Here is a 16,218-nt window from a genome sequence, read left to right as displayed (position 1 = left end):
GGGGGGAGGAGTAAAGTCGAAATCGGAGATTCGAAGCCAACGCCCGCGCTTTTTACCGCGAATTAAAAATCCGAAGCACAACTTGACCCCCGAAGATTTGGGGCTCGCGTAAGGTGGGGGGTTTCGTATAAAATAATGCAGAGGCCGACGAAGGAGAACTTGTACATATTTTCTTTAAGAGGGTGGGAAAGATACCCAAAGCTGGGGGGTTCACGTATGATGCCAGAGAAAACGTGTGCTTTGGAATAAATATCAGAAGAAGCTTGGGAAGCGGGAGGGTGGAATCGGCGGGAAGGGGAAGCAGTCACGACTCGGGGACCCATCCCTCAGACAAGCAAGAGCAGACGAGGCAGCCAACAAGGAAGGACTTCAACTGGTTGGGTGAGTTTTTACATTTTCTCGTTCGAACTACTGACTAACACTTGGTCACTCAAATAACTCGGATTTGATCATAATACGAGTTAAGAACAAATGGAAACGAACTTTAAAATTATTGAAAAAACGATGAGCTAACATTACAGAACATCTCGCCAATTTCGAATCTAATTTCCAAGTTTAGTTTTTTTGGAAATGTTTCGAGTCCAGTCTGAAACTTCTTAAAAGTTACGGAATTTCAATTCGGACGACAATTAAACAAAAGTTAAATCGAAATCGTTTCAAGAATATTTATAAAATTGTATAACCACATTATCTCCAAATAAATCAAAATCGACGTCATTCCAAATCTAATCCATTTTTGCCTCTGCTTATTCGCGTAGGTTTGGTTATTTTTTGGGAGTAGGCAAAACAGTTTCGCTGATTCTGCTCGAAGCTAGAAACGTTATTCGAAGTTTTTCAGCCCACGCCTTTTTAGTTTGAAAAACCCTTTTCACAGCTGCTGTTGCTTGGGTAGAAAATCGGGGACGATAAAAAAATAAATAATTCCCATTTATGGATGGATGACATCTACCCTGGCGTCTCACCCTTCTCTTTCATCTTTAAACATATCCTTCAGATGGTTTACATTAAGAAATTTTTTTGCTGTTAATAAAATAACACAGAACTTGCTCGATACGAGAGTTAAGATTATAGAAAGTGAATAATTGTCTCTGAAAGTATTCGCACACATGGATACGCCAATTAGTTGAAATGCGTAAACGTTTCGGGCCATGAGGACATCATAATTTAACGACCGTGACCCCGTACGGTTCTTAATTTAGACGCTTTCAAAGGGGCTAACTGTATTTAAGGTTTTGATAGTAATCTTAAACTGAGAAATGGAATACCGAACGCGATATTTGTTAAGTTATGACGCGTTTTTGCCGTCAAAAGTACGGCCAAGTGCACACTTCAAGTGGCAAAAAATTAAAAAGCTACTACCAGAAAGACCTCGTTTTGCGTCAAGTAGATTTAAAGAGCCTTCAATGACAATAACGTTTTAATATGTCTGCGTTTGGGGCGAGGGGTCGGACACTTGCCATTATTTTGTACGGGATTTCGGGATTTTGTAGAGATTTTGGCGATTTTATCATTACTTTTTGAAGTGATTTTGGGATTTCAATGTTAATTTACCATAGCGAGAGTTAAAAGATTTTGCGATTTAGACAAAGTGTACGGGATTTTGGTAAATGTCCGACCCCTCGGTTTGGGGCCTATTTTAATCAGACAAACATTTAAAGGAGTATAAAAGTGGGACTTTATCCACGAAATGAACATTTTCATCGCTATTAGCGCTATGAAATTCGTACACAACCCTTCGTTAGTGTGTTTAAAGGCTAGCTGCGTTCTCCTTGTGTTTGTTGCTCCTAGCATATGTAACATAATTACTCATAAGTATGCCTCTGTATAATATTTCCATTGAAAAAAATTCTATGAGACCTTGTTTCACGCGGAACATACATTAAGCGGACCCAAAAATGCAAAAATGCTTATAATCCTTGCGCTATTGAAAAGGTTACCATGGAAATGAAATCACGTGATCGCGAGGCACAAGCTAAACTTGACATGGGCAAAGCCAGGAACGCGCGAGGAATTATCACTAGATTCCGTTTCCCATCAGTAAAGTTGATGACGCGTATTTCGTCACGGAGTTGTAAGTGACGTAATTTACGTCTTATCCCGTGAACAAGGTTTCATTAAAGAAAATGCTTTTATGGCATACTTATGAGTGATTATGCTACATATGCTCCTAGGTAGCAGCCTTTAGTTGCAAATTATTCGTTCGAAGAAGAATGATTCTACTAAACGACTCACAGTCACTGCGTAACTTTGGAAAACTCCTATGGTAGTATAGACTTCGTACCTAGTTTCAATAGGTGCTTCAATAAATGCCACTCTTGATCTTCCCTCCCCTACGCGCATGCGCGAGTCACTGAATAAAATTAGTCAGGTGTTTATGTTAGTTTTATTAGTAAGGTTAAAGTTGATAGCGCACGCGCATTGTTTTCAGGAGGCGGGTGCGAAATTGACCGAGCCCTTCTATATGGAAATATTAAGCCGCTAGCCCTTTAAAATAAAAGACTTTTACAACTATGTCCTAGAGTCGACAAATTTTCAACGGCGGCGGCGTAAGTATAATTTAACCAGCGGCGGGGGCGCTTGCCGGCGTAACAGTGGCGGATGCAGTGGGGGGGGGGGGAATAAGATTTGCATGTGATTTGATGTTATTACACTCATCTCAAAATGTTATTTCGCGCCCCTTTGAGTTTTTCTGTATTCACCACTGCAGCGAAATCATTAAATTGGCCCACGAACAATGTAAAAAATATAATACACCAAGAGAGACCAGAAACTAAAATATATTTATTTATACTCTTTCATAGAATTTCTGCTAGAAATCATTTATTGAACAATAATTATAATGACTAGAGTAAGAGCCCTGGGATTTAAAAAAAAAATTGGAAAATAGTACGGCGTAGCGCAGAAGAAGCGGCGGCGCGCCGAACATAAGGGAAAAGTCGGCGTAGCGGCGTGAACAGCGGCGGCGTCGAACTCTACTATGTCCTCGCTCTTTATATTACTACTTCTAGGCAAATCGCTGAACAGGTTTTATTTAAGCCGAGGGGCTAACCACTCTTAGAAAGTCTGTACACCAGATTACGCTTAGACTACCACTGTCAAAGGCAGGGACTTCAAAGATTACGCGTAGTCCCATTAGTACAGTCAAAGGTACGGCTCTGTACACCGATTACGTGGAGTGATCAGCCCCTCGATTTAAGCGTCTATTCGGTCAGAAGTATCGCCGGCCGAGTTTTAAAAGTTTCATCCTAGAAAAATTTACAGGAACGTTTGAAAAAGTCTGATCGAATACCATTCCCTTCCGTCACGTGAATTGGGAGTACCTTCCTACACCCGAAAACACGTGTAGGGTTACCCTCAAAATTCAAATCCAAAGGACTTCGGCTATTTCTTCTTTCATATAGATGACAGTTATTAAGCCAAGTGTAAAATTATATTATAGTAGACGAAAAGGTGTGATTACACTGTCCTGTGCCAACTCTAGATTCGTTGCTAAATCACCATTTAGAAGACGACCCTTTCTAGAATCAAAAGTCTTTCTGAAAAATAGTTCCGCGATGAATCTAGAGATGGCACCACGTTTTCGGTTGTCACGTGCTAGACGCCATGAAAGGATAGAATTTATTTATCTCTAAACCTTCTAAATGAAAACACTTTACATTCCCTTTAATGTGTCTGCTTTATGAGGCCAATTTCAACCAGCCAAACATTAGATGTTTATTCTAAGAGGCCCCAACATATCTAAAGATGCCTAAAAAGAGAATCAAGAATTTGAAAAATCGCGATTGCGGTTTATAAACAACGGTATTGAGTTACATTTCCGAATACGTATCTTTCAAGGAACTTTAAATCAAGGACCTAATAGATCGCCAAATAAATAACGATAAGATGAGAGTGCGGTGACGGATTAAATTACGTTAATTTTTCGTTTCCTTGATTCTTACATACAGTTCCGCTTCAAATCATGAAGCTTTCGTACTTGCTGCTATTTGTGGTCGTTTTTCTGGTCGCAGACCTAGCGACGTCCAAAAGCAGGGTAATTATAATTATAAATAAAAGCAGAAGTTTATAATATAATCTTAGGAGATAAGAATCCATCTACTTTACTGTTTGAATCAGACAAAATATTTTCCAGGATAGCAGCTATCCCTTTTGCCCGTACTCAGCGTTGCCAGTTCCTGAGACACAAATTATCGTTCCAGAGCCCAAAACTTATCGATCTCAGAAAAAATTATCGTATGCCTGAAAACTGGTGGTAGATCTAAATTGTGTGTGAAATAGTGACGTTAAACTTAATAATACTTAAAAGTAAGACCGATTGAAAACTTATGTTTAAAAGCCGCGGTTTTAACTGGTTTTCAGCCAATTAAAAATATTATCGTACATTATCGTACGCGAAAAGTGCGTACTATATAGTACGCAATTAAAATTAAAAAGTCCCAAAACTTATCTCGAAATTATCGACGTGTACGATAATTATCATACGTCTGGCAACGCTGCCCGTTCTAAAATTGTCCTATCCTCAACGTAACCTTCCACTTGGGGGAGAAGAAGGGGATAGACCGGAATTGGATAAAATATCCGGCTTGTTTTGATGATTAATATTCGTTGGACTAAAAATACATAAAAAATCCGTGACGTAAGCTGTACCCAATTCAGTTTTTTCAACAAAAGGTGGCTCTAGTAGTGGAGGGTTACGTTGAGAAGACTAGTTTTGGAGAGGATGACTGTCATGGAGAAGCTTTTGTCTATGCTTTAAACAAGTACCTTTGCAGGATATCCCATTGATTTTCCAAAATACGTTTCGGACTAAAAAATAGTGCGGGTTGAAACACATCATATACAGGGTGTTTCAGACATCAGTACAGTGAATTTGAGTAATGATGTTTGACTGTCTTTGGTCGCAATTCTCTGTGACGAATTGGAGAAGTGCTAGTGTGTTTCAAAGTTTGACCTAAAAAGGCCTAAAACGCCTAAAAAGTAGGCTACCGCACGAACACAAGAACAAAAATTATGAAAACCAATTTTAGGAGTAGTAGGAAAGTTTTACTCTACAAAGTATGAAAAACAAAATCGTGTGCGAAACTAATAAAACTAATGTTTCGCACACTATTTTGTTTTTCATACTTTGTAGAGTAAAATTTTCCTACTACCCCTAAAATTGGCTTTCCTAATTTGGGTTCTTGCGTTCGTGCGGTAGCCTACTTTTTAGGCGTTTTAGGTCAAACTTTGAAACACACTAGCGCTTCTCCAATTCGTCACAGAGAATTGCGACCAATACAGTCGTACATCATTACTCAACCCTTATAACACCTCAAATTTACTATACAGATTTCTCAAACACCCTGTACATTGCGACATCGGTAAACTGGCCCATCTCTACCATTGCGCCTGAAAGGTCAAGACGGCCCTGTCGGTAAATAAATAAATAAATCGATTAAGTAAATATCTCAAGATGAATACTTCTTATAATAGATATATTATAAACTTCTGGTAAAAATAATATATTTTTGCCATCGGGCCCCTAATTTTGGGTTTCGTTAATGTGGCAGCACAACCGAAAGAAGCATATTAAGAAAGAGGAGACACCGCGAGACGAGTTGGATCTCATAGCCGAAGATGATGACACCAAAGAGAATGAAAATGATATCAAGGAGGAAAAAGTAGAAAAGAAAGGTATCAGATGTAAAGTTTATTTGCAGAAGTGCGATGGTCTAATTACTTTTTTATTATTTGTCATTTTGATAGAACCAGCGAGTGACCCTTGTGCTAAGGTGCACTGTGGTGCTGGGAAGGAGTGCGTCGTGAACGACAAGCAGGAAGGAGAGTGCCAATGCGTCAAATCTTGTACCGATGAAGTTGACGACAGGAGAAAGGCAAGTTCTAAAGTAGTACACATCGCGAGAGTTCGAAGGCGTTTGAAAAATAATAGGAAGACCGCGAGAGTTCGAAGGCGTTTGCAAAATAATAAGGACGACGCGAGAGTTCGAAGGCGTTGGCCAAATAAAAGTTACATCGTTATAGTTCGAAAGCGTTTGCAAAATAGTTATATCGCTATAGTTCGAAGACTTTTGCAAAAAAAAATAAGGAAGTCGCGATAGTTCGACGGCGTTTGCAAAATAATAAGGAAGTCGTTTACAAAATAATAAGGAAGTCGTGTGAGCTCGAAAGTGTTTGCAAAATAATAAGGACGTCGCGATAGTTCGAATTCGTTTGCAAAATAATAAGAACGTCGCGTGAGCTCGAAAGTGTTTGCAAAATAATAAGGACGTCGCGATAGTTCGAAGGCGTTTGCAAAGTAATCGAAATTGCGATGACTTGGCAAAGACATTAGAACGTCGTGAAGCAGTGGCTTGGCTACAATTGTTTGATTTGATTTATTTCCATTGTAAACCCTCCCCTCCCCCCCGCTGAACAAAATCCTGGCTACGCTATTGTTGAGAAAGGCGTTTGTGTAGTAATCATGTCGACGCCAGAGTTCGAAGGCATTAGGAAAATAGGAAGGATAACGAATGCGAAATAAATTATGTATTTGATAGGTATGCACAAATCACAATGAAACGTTCGACAGCGATTGCCACGTATATCGTATGAGGTGTCTATGCAATGAGGGATCAAGCGATTGCCAAAACAAGAAATATGAACACCATCATGTAAATTACTACGGCGTATGCCGGGGTAAGTTCCAATTAACGTTAACGTTTCGTACGAAATTCGATGCATGATACGTTTTCTCACACCCACAGACATACCTCAATGTGCCGAGGACGAGATGAATGACTTTCCTAGAAGAATGAGGGAGTGGCTCTTCAACGTTATGCAGGATTTGGCCAGACGAGCAGAACTCGATGAAGCCTTCATACATCTCGAAAAGGAAGCTGAAAAAATGGATAAAAAATGGATCAACGCCGTCATCTGGAAATTCTGCGATTTGGACACTCATCCTCATGATAGGTAATTGAATTGGGACATAAGAAACAAATTACTAATGAAATAAAAAGGTGCTGTCAGCTTAGAAGACCTTTAACACGGAAATTCCACTAATGGCGAAAGTTTCTCATTACCTCGTCATTAAACCGGAAGTATAAAATGTATCTCTAAACCACGTTTGTTTACCAAACAACAGGTCCGTGTCCCGTCATGAACTTTTTCCAATCAGGGCACCACTTTTGGCCATGGAACACTGTATAGCACCATTCCTTGACGGATGTGACGCAAATGACGATCACGTCATAAGCTTAGTTGAATGGGGCCAGTGTTTGGGCTTGGAAGAAAGTAAGTTTTATATAAAAAATTTAAAAGAGGAATAGAAACTCACGGATTTATCGTCTCGGAGCACTGTAGGTTTTGTAACCTCCGGTATTGTCATGACTTAAAGGGGTCACGGAATCGTTTTAATTTTGAGGGTGGGTCTACATAATTAAGTGTTGTGGGATGTAAAAATGTATGCCTGAGTATCGTGACGGAAGAGGAGTACCTAAAGTCTAAACGATTAAAAGGGAATATAATCGGAAGTATATCTGCCACTTTCCCTATGGCTTTTGACATTTTGGTTGCTAAGTGGTTGGTTGCGGAGGTTGGGGTCTTACGCGCAAACAAAAGGGACTAAACCTAGCAGGGATCCATATTTCATCGACTGCGGATTACATCATCTTGTTTCTTTTTCGGTTCATTAAAAATAGCGAATTGATGACTAAGCCTAGTTCATCGTGCTGTTTAATTAAATAGACGCTTCAATAAAACAATTTCAAGAAAATCGCCAAGAAGTAATATTGCCCAGAGCCAGGACCTGCAAGTCACGTTTTATATAGTGCTTGTTAAAATAATGGAAATTTTTCACCTGAACGGTATGTAACAAGCGTTACCTTTTAACTTCGTAGCTTTTTTGACGTATTAAGGCTTAGAAAAAACACGACGTTTTGTTTACAGGAGAAAAGTTTCCATTATTTTAACAAGCACTATATAAAACGTGACTATACTATACGGCCGAGCTTGACGCCAGTTCGCCTTGAACCTTCAGCCAATGAGAGACCGTAGAGTGGTTCCGCCAAGAAGGATAATAATCCTCCTTGGTTCCGTTACTATAGCGGGAGATAGGTGACGTCATTCTCTCCGGTGACATTAGCTGAAAACTATTCGTGGGTTCTGGAACCGTTCAACCAGTCCCCATGCGCACTATTCGGCAAAAAAAATTCTAGAACTACCCAAATGCAAACTATTCGCAGACAAGAACCTCTTGTTGAACCGTTCTAAATGGTACCTGCTCAAGAGCAAGTACTGGCCGGAACTCAAGGTTGAAATCTCTAAAATTCGTCTGCACATCGGGCTGCGTACGTCAAATCGTACGAATCACAACTATTCGTACAAAAGTTCTGAACTATCCAGAACTTTTGCGTGAAGTTACAGCTCAGTCCTAGGCCGTTCTCTTAACGGTTCAGAACTCACGAATAGTTTTCAGCTATTAAATTCTTGGCAGAACCGCTCTTTGAGCTCTGATTGGCTGAGATCTGGCTTCGTCTGCCACGGCGTTTGGGAAATTTGCCAGTTACACGGCAGCATTCTAGTTACCTATGAGTTTTCTATGGGCGTGCCTTAGAACCTCGATATACCTTTTTAAGCCTTGCCGAAGCTAGAGTTGTTATTCCTCTTTTATATTTTCTACGTTTTTAACCCTGCGTCCCCAGAATAAAATTAAAAATCTAATCGGCATTTTCCGAAAAAAAAACACTTTCAGATGAAATCGAAGACAAGTGTATAAAATATAGAGGAAGCTTTAAAACCAGATCTTCCTAAAATATTAATACAAAAACCCATGTTATACCGCCGCCCAATGAAACTATTAATGTAATATTTTTTCAACGTGCCTTTATGAGAAATCGGGTTAGTGCTTTAAGAACTGCAACTTAAGAATAAAATGTGCAAGATTGCCAAAAAAAAAGTGTTTACACACATTTTTCAAAAGTTGTTTGCTTCAAACTTAATACCTTCCCTACATTTTTATATTCATTTGAGAAAAAACACTGCCACTAATGGAGGAAAAACAATAAAGATTCTTTTTGACATCAAAATTGTTAGTTTTTATTGTGTTTTGATCATAACACACTCCCATCTGTTAAATTGAAATGTTTTTATGTTCCACAGTATGAAAAATATTCCGCTGCAATTGGTTTTTTATATATATATCTGACACTAAATTAGAAATTTACTGATATTACGAACAACTTAGAATATTTTTTCTTCTAAGTCCTGGGCATTAACAGAAAACCTTATTTAAACTGATTTTCAAGATCATTTCCAAATCATTGGCACAGTTGTCGTACATTCCTTCGATCTGCGAGACTCAAATTACAAAACTTATTTCAAACAGCTTTAGAATTTCACGAGACCAAATCAACTGACTAGTTCCACTCCTAAAAAATGGGCACTTTTTATCCGCTGTTCCTACCACATTGAGTTAATCACAAAAATATTGCGACCAAAGTGACAAAGCTTTTTAATTTATTAATTACTTTTTTTTTGTAAAGGCAGCGTCTAACACTTTCCAAGTTAATTTTTCTCCATAAATATTTGCAGACCCAAGTTAATACTCCGCAAAATAACATTTCATAATTTTTGATATATTTATATATAGAGCTCTGTGTATAAAATTAGAATATGCAGTTTTTTTATACAATGATTTTTTTAATGACATTACCTAATATTGCGGAATTATTATTATTAATTATATTTGAGGGCATTTTATTACTGAAATTCTAAAATTTTGTTTTATTTTCTTTTACTAAATTGCTTATTTAAAATAATCCACAATACGATTATTTATACTAAATTTTAGAACTTTGTGCCCGTATTTTTGAGTCTTATTAAATTTTACTTTTGATAATTTCAAACTTTTAAAACAAAGTTTAGTAATGGGGTGATTTAAACAGAATATAGGATTGAGTTTTTGAAATGCTAAAAAAAACTAAAATGGTTTGAAAAACTGAAAGCACATCTATTCATCTAATATAAAAACATTCTTATCTCTCACGCACTAGTTTTGAAATTCAGCTTAGAAACTAATGACTAGGGATATGCTCTGACAAGCTGTACGATTTCAAAAATGGAAGATAATTATCCTAGTGTACACAACCTTTTACAAAAGAACAATTTATCCTTCTATGATACATTATTGTACACCTATACAAATTATGAAAGACTTTCTTCGCTTTCGGTGAGCCAATTTAAAATTACATTTAGGCAAAAGGTAGAGTCATTAAGTCTGCCTGAGCCATATTTTTGAAGCGTAATCGATGATATTGTGCTCGATGTTAGTGATGTAAACGTAAGAGGGGCGTTCACTTTTTTTTAAATCAAAGTTTTTGGTTAAAGTCCAAGGCCCCTAATAATGATGTGTCAATGTTGATCTGTCGCAATCTTTCATCTTAAATACTTCCTTTTCCGTACTCTAAACTCCTCATTTTGTGATAATATATGCCTACAAACTGTTACCTAAAACACCAACGACCTTACTGTCATCTTTCAGGGTCAGTCTCGGATAAGGCTTTTGATGTCATCATTTCAATTTCAGAAATGAGCTGTTCCGTTTCTGTGTCCAAATCTGTAATTTCGGTGCTAAAATAACCGTATTTCAATGGATAAATTTTTAATGTCACTATCTCAAACAAGGTCGAAACTGACCTGTGAAAATCTCCATCCCATTCTAATTCATTGCCATTAGATAATGGGGTAGATCGTCTAGAAACATTGCTAGGAGTTGACGTGATTGCCATCGACGTTAAATCATCATCGTCAGTTATGGAAGCAGCTATATTAGTTGGTGGTGTCAATCCTAAGTTTTTAACGAGTGTTAATTGAAACATTTTGCTGTTCAAAAGTAAAAAATTGTTGTGATAACTACTTTACCCTCTTCGTTTTCCCATTCGAGATCAATGGAAGAAGGTGGAGTGCTATTGGTGGTCTCCCTAAGGACACCGTTACTACTTTGTGCGGGTTGTTCTAGTTTGAAATTTAAGTTTGGGTATTTGGAATGATATTCTACGTCATTAGGATTCGTTGAATTTTTAAGGCCGTTGTTTATATCCATAAACCTGGCCTGCTGGCGAGAGGGAATACATTCAGCCCTACAAACCATTTTGAATTTCAGTTGCCAGTCCTAAAATGAATAAAAAAACCTGTAACCTTACCATTCGTTTTCATTTTCTGAGGTGACCCAAGCATTAGGGTTAGTGGTGAAAGCTAGCTTGGCTGGATCGATGATCTCAGGAGACTGTACAATACGAGCCACTCTAGCAGCTTCCCTCCTGGCTTCAATTGCCGCTTCTTCCTCTAACTCTAATGCTTCCTCCTGTTGAGCCAACTGCAAAAACATACATTACTAATTAGATAATGGGAGAAAAATTTACGTAAAATGTAACAAAATTCAAATTGCTATGTTAAATGTCTCATTAGTCAACCTCAAATTCACTTCAAATTTTGTATTTTGTAGGCCCTTCAAATAAGCTAGTGTAAGTGTGTTATTTCTGAAACAGATCATTAAAAACATGCTAAAAAATGTGAATGCCAATGCAATGATAAAAATTATGCAAATAAGGAACCAAGAATAAAAAACTAACAAAAGCTACAGTCAATTTAGTGCTTAAAAATCAAGATGCATATGAAAATATATATAAAAACAATGGAAGTTTGTAAGGAAAAAAAACAAATAATACTCTTAATTGAGCTACCTGTTTGTCAATTTCTGCATCATTTAAAACTTGCTCATTATGGAGAAGCTCAAACTCTTTGACTTTAAGGAGTTCTTTTTCACGCTTGGTTAAAATACTAAAACAAAAATGTTGCGACAAAAACAAAAAGTGTATAGAAAAACAAAAAATGTGAAAAAAACTGCTAACATGAAAATCCCGATTTTCTTTTTAAGCTAAGCGAGTGTGTAAAAAATGGAAAAAGTAGTTTTTGCCATTGGATAGAATTAGAATTTGTGTTGAAGGTTACGAACGTACCTTATTCCTATTCCGTCTCAGACTTAGCCAAGATGAAATACTAAAAGGAAAGGTTGGAATATTTTGAAAAAATTCCCGTTCAGTTTTTAAATAAATAGCTGATAGAATAAATTAAACGAAAGATTATAAAAAATTTATAGAAGCTTAACGTGCCGATTTAATGAAATGAAAATAAAATTTTCATGCCATGCAGTTTTCTTTGAATTAAACCAACTATGTGATTTTTTACTAGCTTACCTAGTTGGTTGCCTATATTCTACCTGAAACAGAATTTCAATCGACTCAACCTTAATTTGAACTAATCAATTAAATTTAAAGTAGCCCTTATGCCATTTATATTACCTCATCAATCAAGGTTTCAAACTGAAAAATACGAAGTATCATTTTTACAATCTAGCTTCACATTTGTTCAAGACCCAATATATTACAATTTTATAATATCTAAAAACTTTCAACATCTACATTGCTACAATTACATGCTACGATCAATTTTTAAATTATCTCCTAATAATTACCAAACCATTTGAAAGACTGTAGCATTATGATTTCGGGTCTAATTGATTAGATAGCTAATGATAGGTATATCTTGTTCATAATTACACAGTTTAAGATTGAAAGAAAATTTACTTCAACAAGGCTCCCAGATTCAAATCTAGTTCTTCTATTTGAATAGTTACATACACTCCAACATCTAAACGGCAAAATGTAGGAGCAATAAGGAACAATATTTTCAACATATTCCTTTAGCGACATTTTGGTTAGGTGAAAATTAAGACATTTGTTAAGCTCTTTGTACGAAACAAGATTCGAGCTCCGATAAGAATAAAGATAACTTCCCCTTTATCATAACTGATAAACGAAATCTTAGGAAAACAAATATGTAAGAAGTCTTATAAACAGGTAAATGTAAAATTAATATTAATCTTAACAAAACAATATTAAAGTTAAAAAAAGCTCTAAAAACCCTTAAATTTTATATATTGTGAAGTTTGTTAACTTATAGTTTTAAGCCAAGGCTTGACAGAACAAAATTTAAAAGATTGCTTACTTTTGAAAGCTTTTGCAACCACAGCAACAACTTAAAAACTGCCCCATAGCTTATATAGCGTCGATCATTTTTGAGTAATTTATTGAATTAACTAAAAAGGTCCATAGTAAATAACTTACTCGAGGCCTATTGGAGGCCCCTTTGGGATGCCCTGAAGCAACGGAGCCTCTGAATCATTATGATGCTCTCCCTGGACAGAATAAGCTTTCCCTTTAAATAAAGGGGCCCCCCTCTCAGCCCTGGTGACTTTTGTGACAGTCCTATTATTTAGTCAGCCTGCCCTCTCCCTGGAACTGCAGCTGCTCCATGCAACCCACCTAAGGGATATTGATTATTCTGCCCCTGCTTCGAATAAACAGAGTGGAACTGAGCAATATGTCAACCAAAAATCTCATTACACACTATCACGATGGTGTCATGGAAACTAACCGTGATTATGTCTAACAAAATATTATGGAAAGTTTAATGATAAATTAAAAAAAATAAAATGAGCAGAAGGATAATACGTAAACTCGACACGTAAGATTAATTCGCTTAATTTTAAAGAAATTGCCTAGGTGAGTTAATTACCTATTTTGCTCATTAACAGACAAACAACGGTGGATAATCACCTTAAATTTATCCCTCCCCATCCTGATGAAGAAACAGAAAAAGCCATTAGCTTCAATTTGGTACAAAAGCCAAGTCACATTAAGTAAGTGGCTTAATTGCATATCAAGATAAAGAATCAGTACATAAATATTTATCTTCTATTCTAAAATCTTAAATAAATATTATAGCTTTAGAAGCTACATTTATAAATATCAAGACAATTCTTACATTTAAAAACCTTAGCAAATTGGTAACTTTGCGTTCGTATGCAGCTGTGTTATGACTGTAAAATTGCATAAGGGCTTAAATTTAAAAAAAAATTTAAGTATAAGAAATCAACCAAAATCTATATAATTTAGCATTATTGATAAGAATGAATTAAGAATTAAATAGATTGAATATCATTATTCAAACCATAGCCATAAAATATCAATGCAAAGAGAAGCTAGTTTTGGTTCACTGCTATCAGATGTATCCGAAAATACGGATAGATCCAATAGTTCTTGCTCATGGGAAGAGGTAAATTAATAAATTGATATTATTGGAAAATTGTTTTTTTGATTGTCTTCTATTTAGGACATAGACACAGCTAATAGTGGAAAATTGAAAGAAGTTTTAGAAGCAATAGATGACTATTTGTATGAGGATAAATACCCAACAATTGTTGGTGAAGAAATAATAGAAGATTGTAAGATTTGGGCCAAAGAGTTTCCTCACTTAAGGTTTGACTCTTAAACTTTAATTAGCTAAAAAATGTATCTTTGACACATATATCTCCCAATAGAATAGTTGGAAAAAATCCAAAAGACAGTTACAACTGTTACGAGTTGCATGAACAAAGTGAATCGCAAAAAGGTTCAGTGGATTTGTAAGTTGTGATGCAAACTTGTATATTACCAGATTTTACATACAGTATAAAATGTATTTCAGATTCCATGAAGAAATATTAGCACAAGACAATGAGCTAAGCACAAAATTGTTATTAAACGAAACTAATTTGGAAGAAAATTTCAAAAAATCAAACGAATGGGATATTTGTATGCTCAAAGAAAAGGTTTTAGATGAGTTAGTGAAGAGGTTAATGACAAAAGTAAGGAAAATAAATTAATCCTAGCTTTAAAATAGTAAAAAATTATTTTAAAGGTTCAAAATTGGCAGAGTGTTCTAAATAACGCCAACACAGTCAGACCATGTAAGAAACCCTATAGGAATTCTACTCTAAGGAAGATAAACAACAGTTCTCACATTATTTAGATTCTGCAGTTCCAAGAATCAAACGAAGCTTGCGTCCACTGACAGCTGACGAAAGCAGACAGTTCCTTCCACCAGTATCACCATTATCTCAACCACTACAAGGCATTTTGACCATTTCCAGTAAAGTTTTGCAAGATAGGAAAATTAAGTAAGAAACCTTAGACTATAAATTTTATTATTTTATCATAAGAAAAATACTTATCTTACCTAGATCAACGGGTTCAATTGTACCTCAATATCGTCCATCATCTAGCATCTCAGGATTGCGTGAAAATCGTAGAAATTCCCTTTATAATAATTCCAAACGCCTATCTAAAATGGCTGTACCTAAATTATCACCAATAACTCCAGATTCAACTTATTTTTTCCAAGACCATGTAAATGTAAGTCGTAATAATTTTTTTCTTGAATTTTTTAAGAGTTCAAAGCTAAAATATATTTCAGAATAAATCTATTCTTCCCGATATATCATCGCCCACCCAAGATTTCTCACACAATTTAGAATTTCCCACTTTTAACACCAACAAAGTAAGGAAACCAACAATTTTTAGAAGCATCGGTGTATCTAATGTTTGAATTTATAGACTATAAGGTTTGGTATCGCATCCCAGATTGGCAAACAAATTGTCACCAGCTCAAGACCAGGAACAGGGAGGTTCAGAAATAATACAATCAGAGAAGAACCTATTCCAGCGATTAACTTGAAAAGTCCAAGATCAAGTGCCTTGGCCAAGATGGCCAATTCGCGTTTACATTTTCAGAATCTTCAATGAAAACGATTGAACTTCGCATTACTTGTAAGATAATGTACAAATACTAGAAAATATATTCTCCGAGAGTCAACTTCAAAGAGTTTAACCCGTATCTATGAGATATTAAAGTCATTCTGATAGTAAAAGTGATAAATTGTTTGCTTATTAGAAGAAGAATCATAACCCAGACTAGATAAATATATAGAGTAGTTTCCCAAAATTTACAAACTTTTCGAGTATTAATAAATTTTGAATCGGGTAGTGGAGTCTGGTAATATTTTGATCGAATTGTGTTGTAGAGTATTCGATTATTTCAAAATTTTCCTTGTTCGACTAGTCAAGTAGTCAGAAAAACCTGTTCAGGTACTCTAGCAGAAAAAATCGTTCGGGTACTTGATTAATCGAAGAGTTCTATTCAGGTAAGCGAGTAATTAAGAAAAATTTAAATTAGCCTACTAGTTACTACTTAAATGGATGTTAGGTAACAACTAACAAGTTAAAAATGATTTACAAAACGCTAAACTAAAGAACATTACTCAGGCACTCGCAGCAGAGATAATTCTAAGCTCTCAAAACC

At 36.1% G+C, this 16,218-nt stretch overlaps 3 protein-coding genes across 8 annotated transcripts; 2 read left to right on the top strand and 1 right to left on the bottom strand.

Annotated features, from left to right (window-relative positions):
- The first annotated feature begins 262 nt into the window (after positions 1-262).
- Positions 263-9,065, top strand: SPARC (secreted protein, acidic, cysteine-rich). The gene is made up of 8 exons (XM_090158520.1): positions 263-381; positions 3,948-4,033; positions 5,550-5,673; positions 5,746-5,873; positions 6,537-6,675; positions 6,744-6,951; positions 7,124-7,272; positions 8,732-9,065. Exons 2-8 carry the CDS (start codon positions 3,962-3,964, stop codon positions 8,788-8,790), a joined length of 879 nt encoding a protein of 292 aa, XP_090014646.1. The 5' UTR covers positions 263-381; positions 3,948-3,961; the 3' UTR covers positions 8,791-9,065.
- A 39-nt stretch (positions 9,066-9,104) lies between these two features.
- Positions 9,105-13,155, bottom strand: LOC149926411 (uncharacterized). 5 transcript variants are annotated; one of them, XM_090158761.1, is made up of 9 exons: positions 13,045-13,155; positions 12,624-12,687; positions 12,339-12,359; positions 12,234-12,283; positions 11,721-11,817; positions 11,181-11,353; positions 10,900-11,117; positions 10,675-10,825; positions 9,105-10,608 (listed from the first exon to the last, which is right to left on the bottom strand). In XM_090158761.1, the coding sequence occupies exons 1-9, from the start codon at positions 13,089-13,091 to the stop codon at positions 10,509-10,511; spliced, it is 921 nt and encodes a 306-aa protein (XP_090014887.1). In that variant the 5' UTR covers positions 13,092-13,155; the 3' UTR covers positions 9,105-10,508. The 5 variants fall into 5 exon arrangements, with proteins under 5 accessions (XP_090014887.1, XP_090014889.1, XP_090014890.1 ...); XM_090158763.1 differs by having other exon boundaries at positions 9,105-10,594; XM_090158764.1 differs by lacking the exon at positions 11,721-11,817 and adding an exon at positions 11,997-12,036 and having other exon boundaries at positions 12,234-12,256.
- On the top strand, positions 12,806-15,769 carry LOC149926410 (uncharacterized). Of its 2 annotated transcripts, XM_090158759.1 has the most exons (12): positions 12,806-12,896; positions 13,316-13,563; positions 13,634-13,738; positions 14,055-14,154; positions 14,212-14,357; positions 14,420-14,503; positions 14,566-14,725; positions 14,779-14,827; positions 14,890-15,037; positions 15,101-15,272; positions 15,334-15,417; positions 15,474-15,769. In XM_090158759.1, exons 2-12 carry the CDS (start codon positions 13,532-13,534, stop codon positions 15,660-15,662), a joined length of 1,269 nt encoding a protein of 422 aa, XP_090014885.1. In that variant the 5' UTR covers positions 12,806-12,896; positions 13,316-13,531; the 3' UTR covers positions 15,663-15,769. The 2 variants fall into 2 exon arrangements, with proteins under 2 accessions (XP_090014885.1, XP_090014886.1); XM_090158760.1 differs by lacking the exon at positions 12,806-12,896 and having other exon boundaries at positions 13,352-13,563; positions 15,501-15,769.
- The last annotated feature ends 449 nt before the right edge of the window (positions 15,770-16,218 follow it).

This window comes from Leiobunum rupestre, chromosome 9 (assembly GCF_980474605.1).
Source record: "Leiobunum rupestre chromosome 9, qqLeiRupe1.1.hap1, whole genome shotgun sequence".
Lineage (NCBI taxonomy): Eukaryota > Metazoa > Arthropoda > Arachnida > Opiliones > Sclerosomatidae > Leiobunum > Leiobunum rupestre.
The sequence above is the reverse complement of the archived record's forward strand: the minus strand, read 5'-3'. Positions and strand labels throughout refer to the sequence as shown.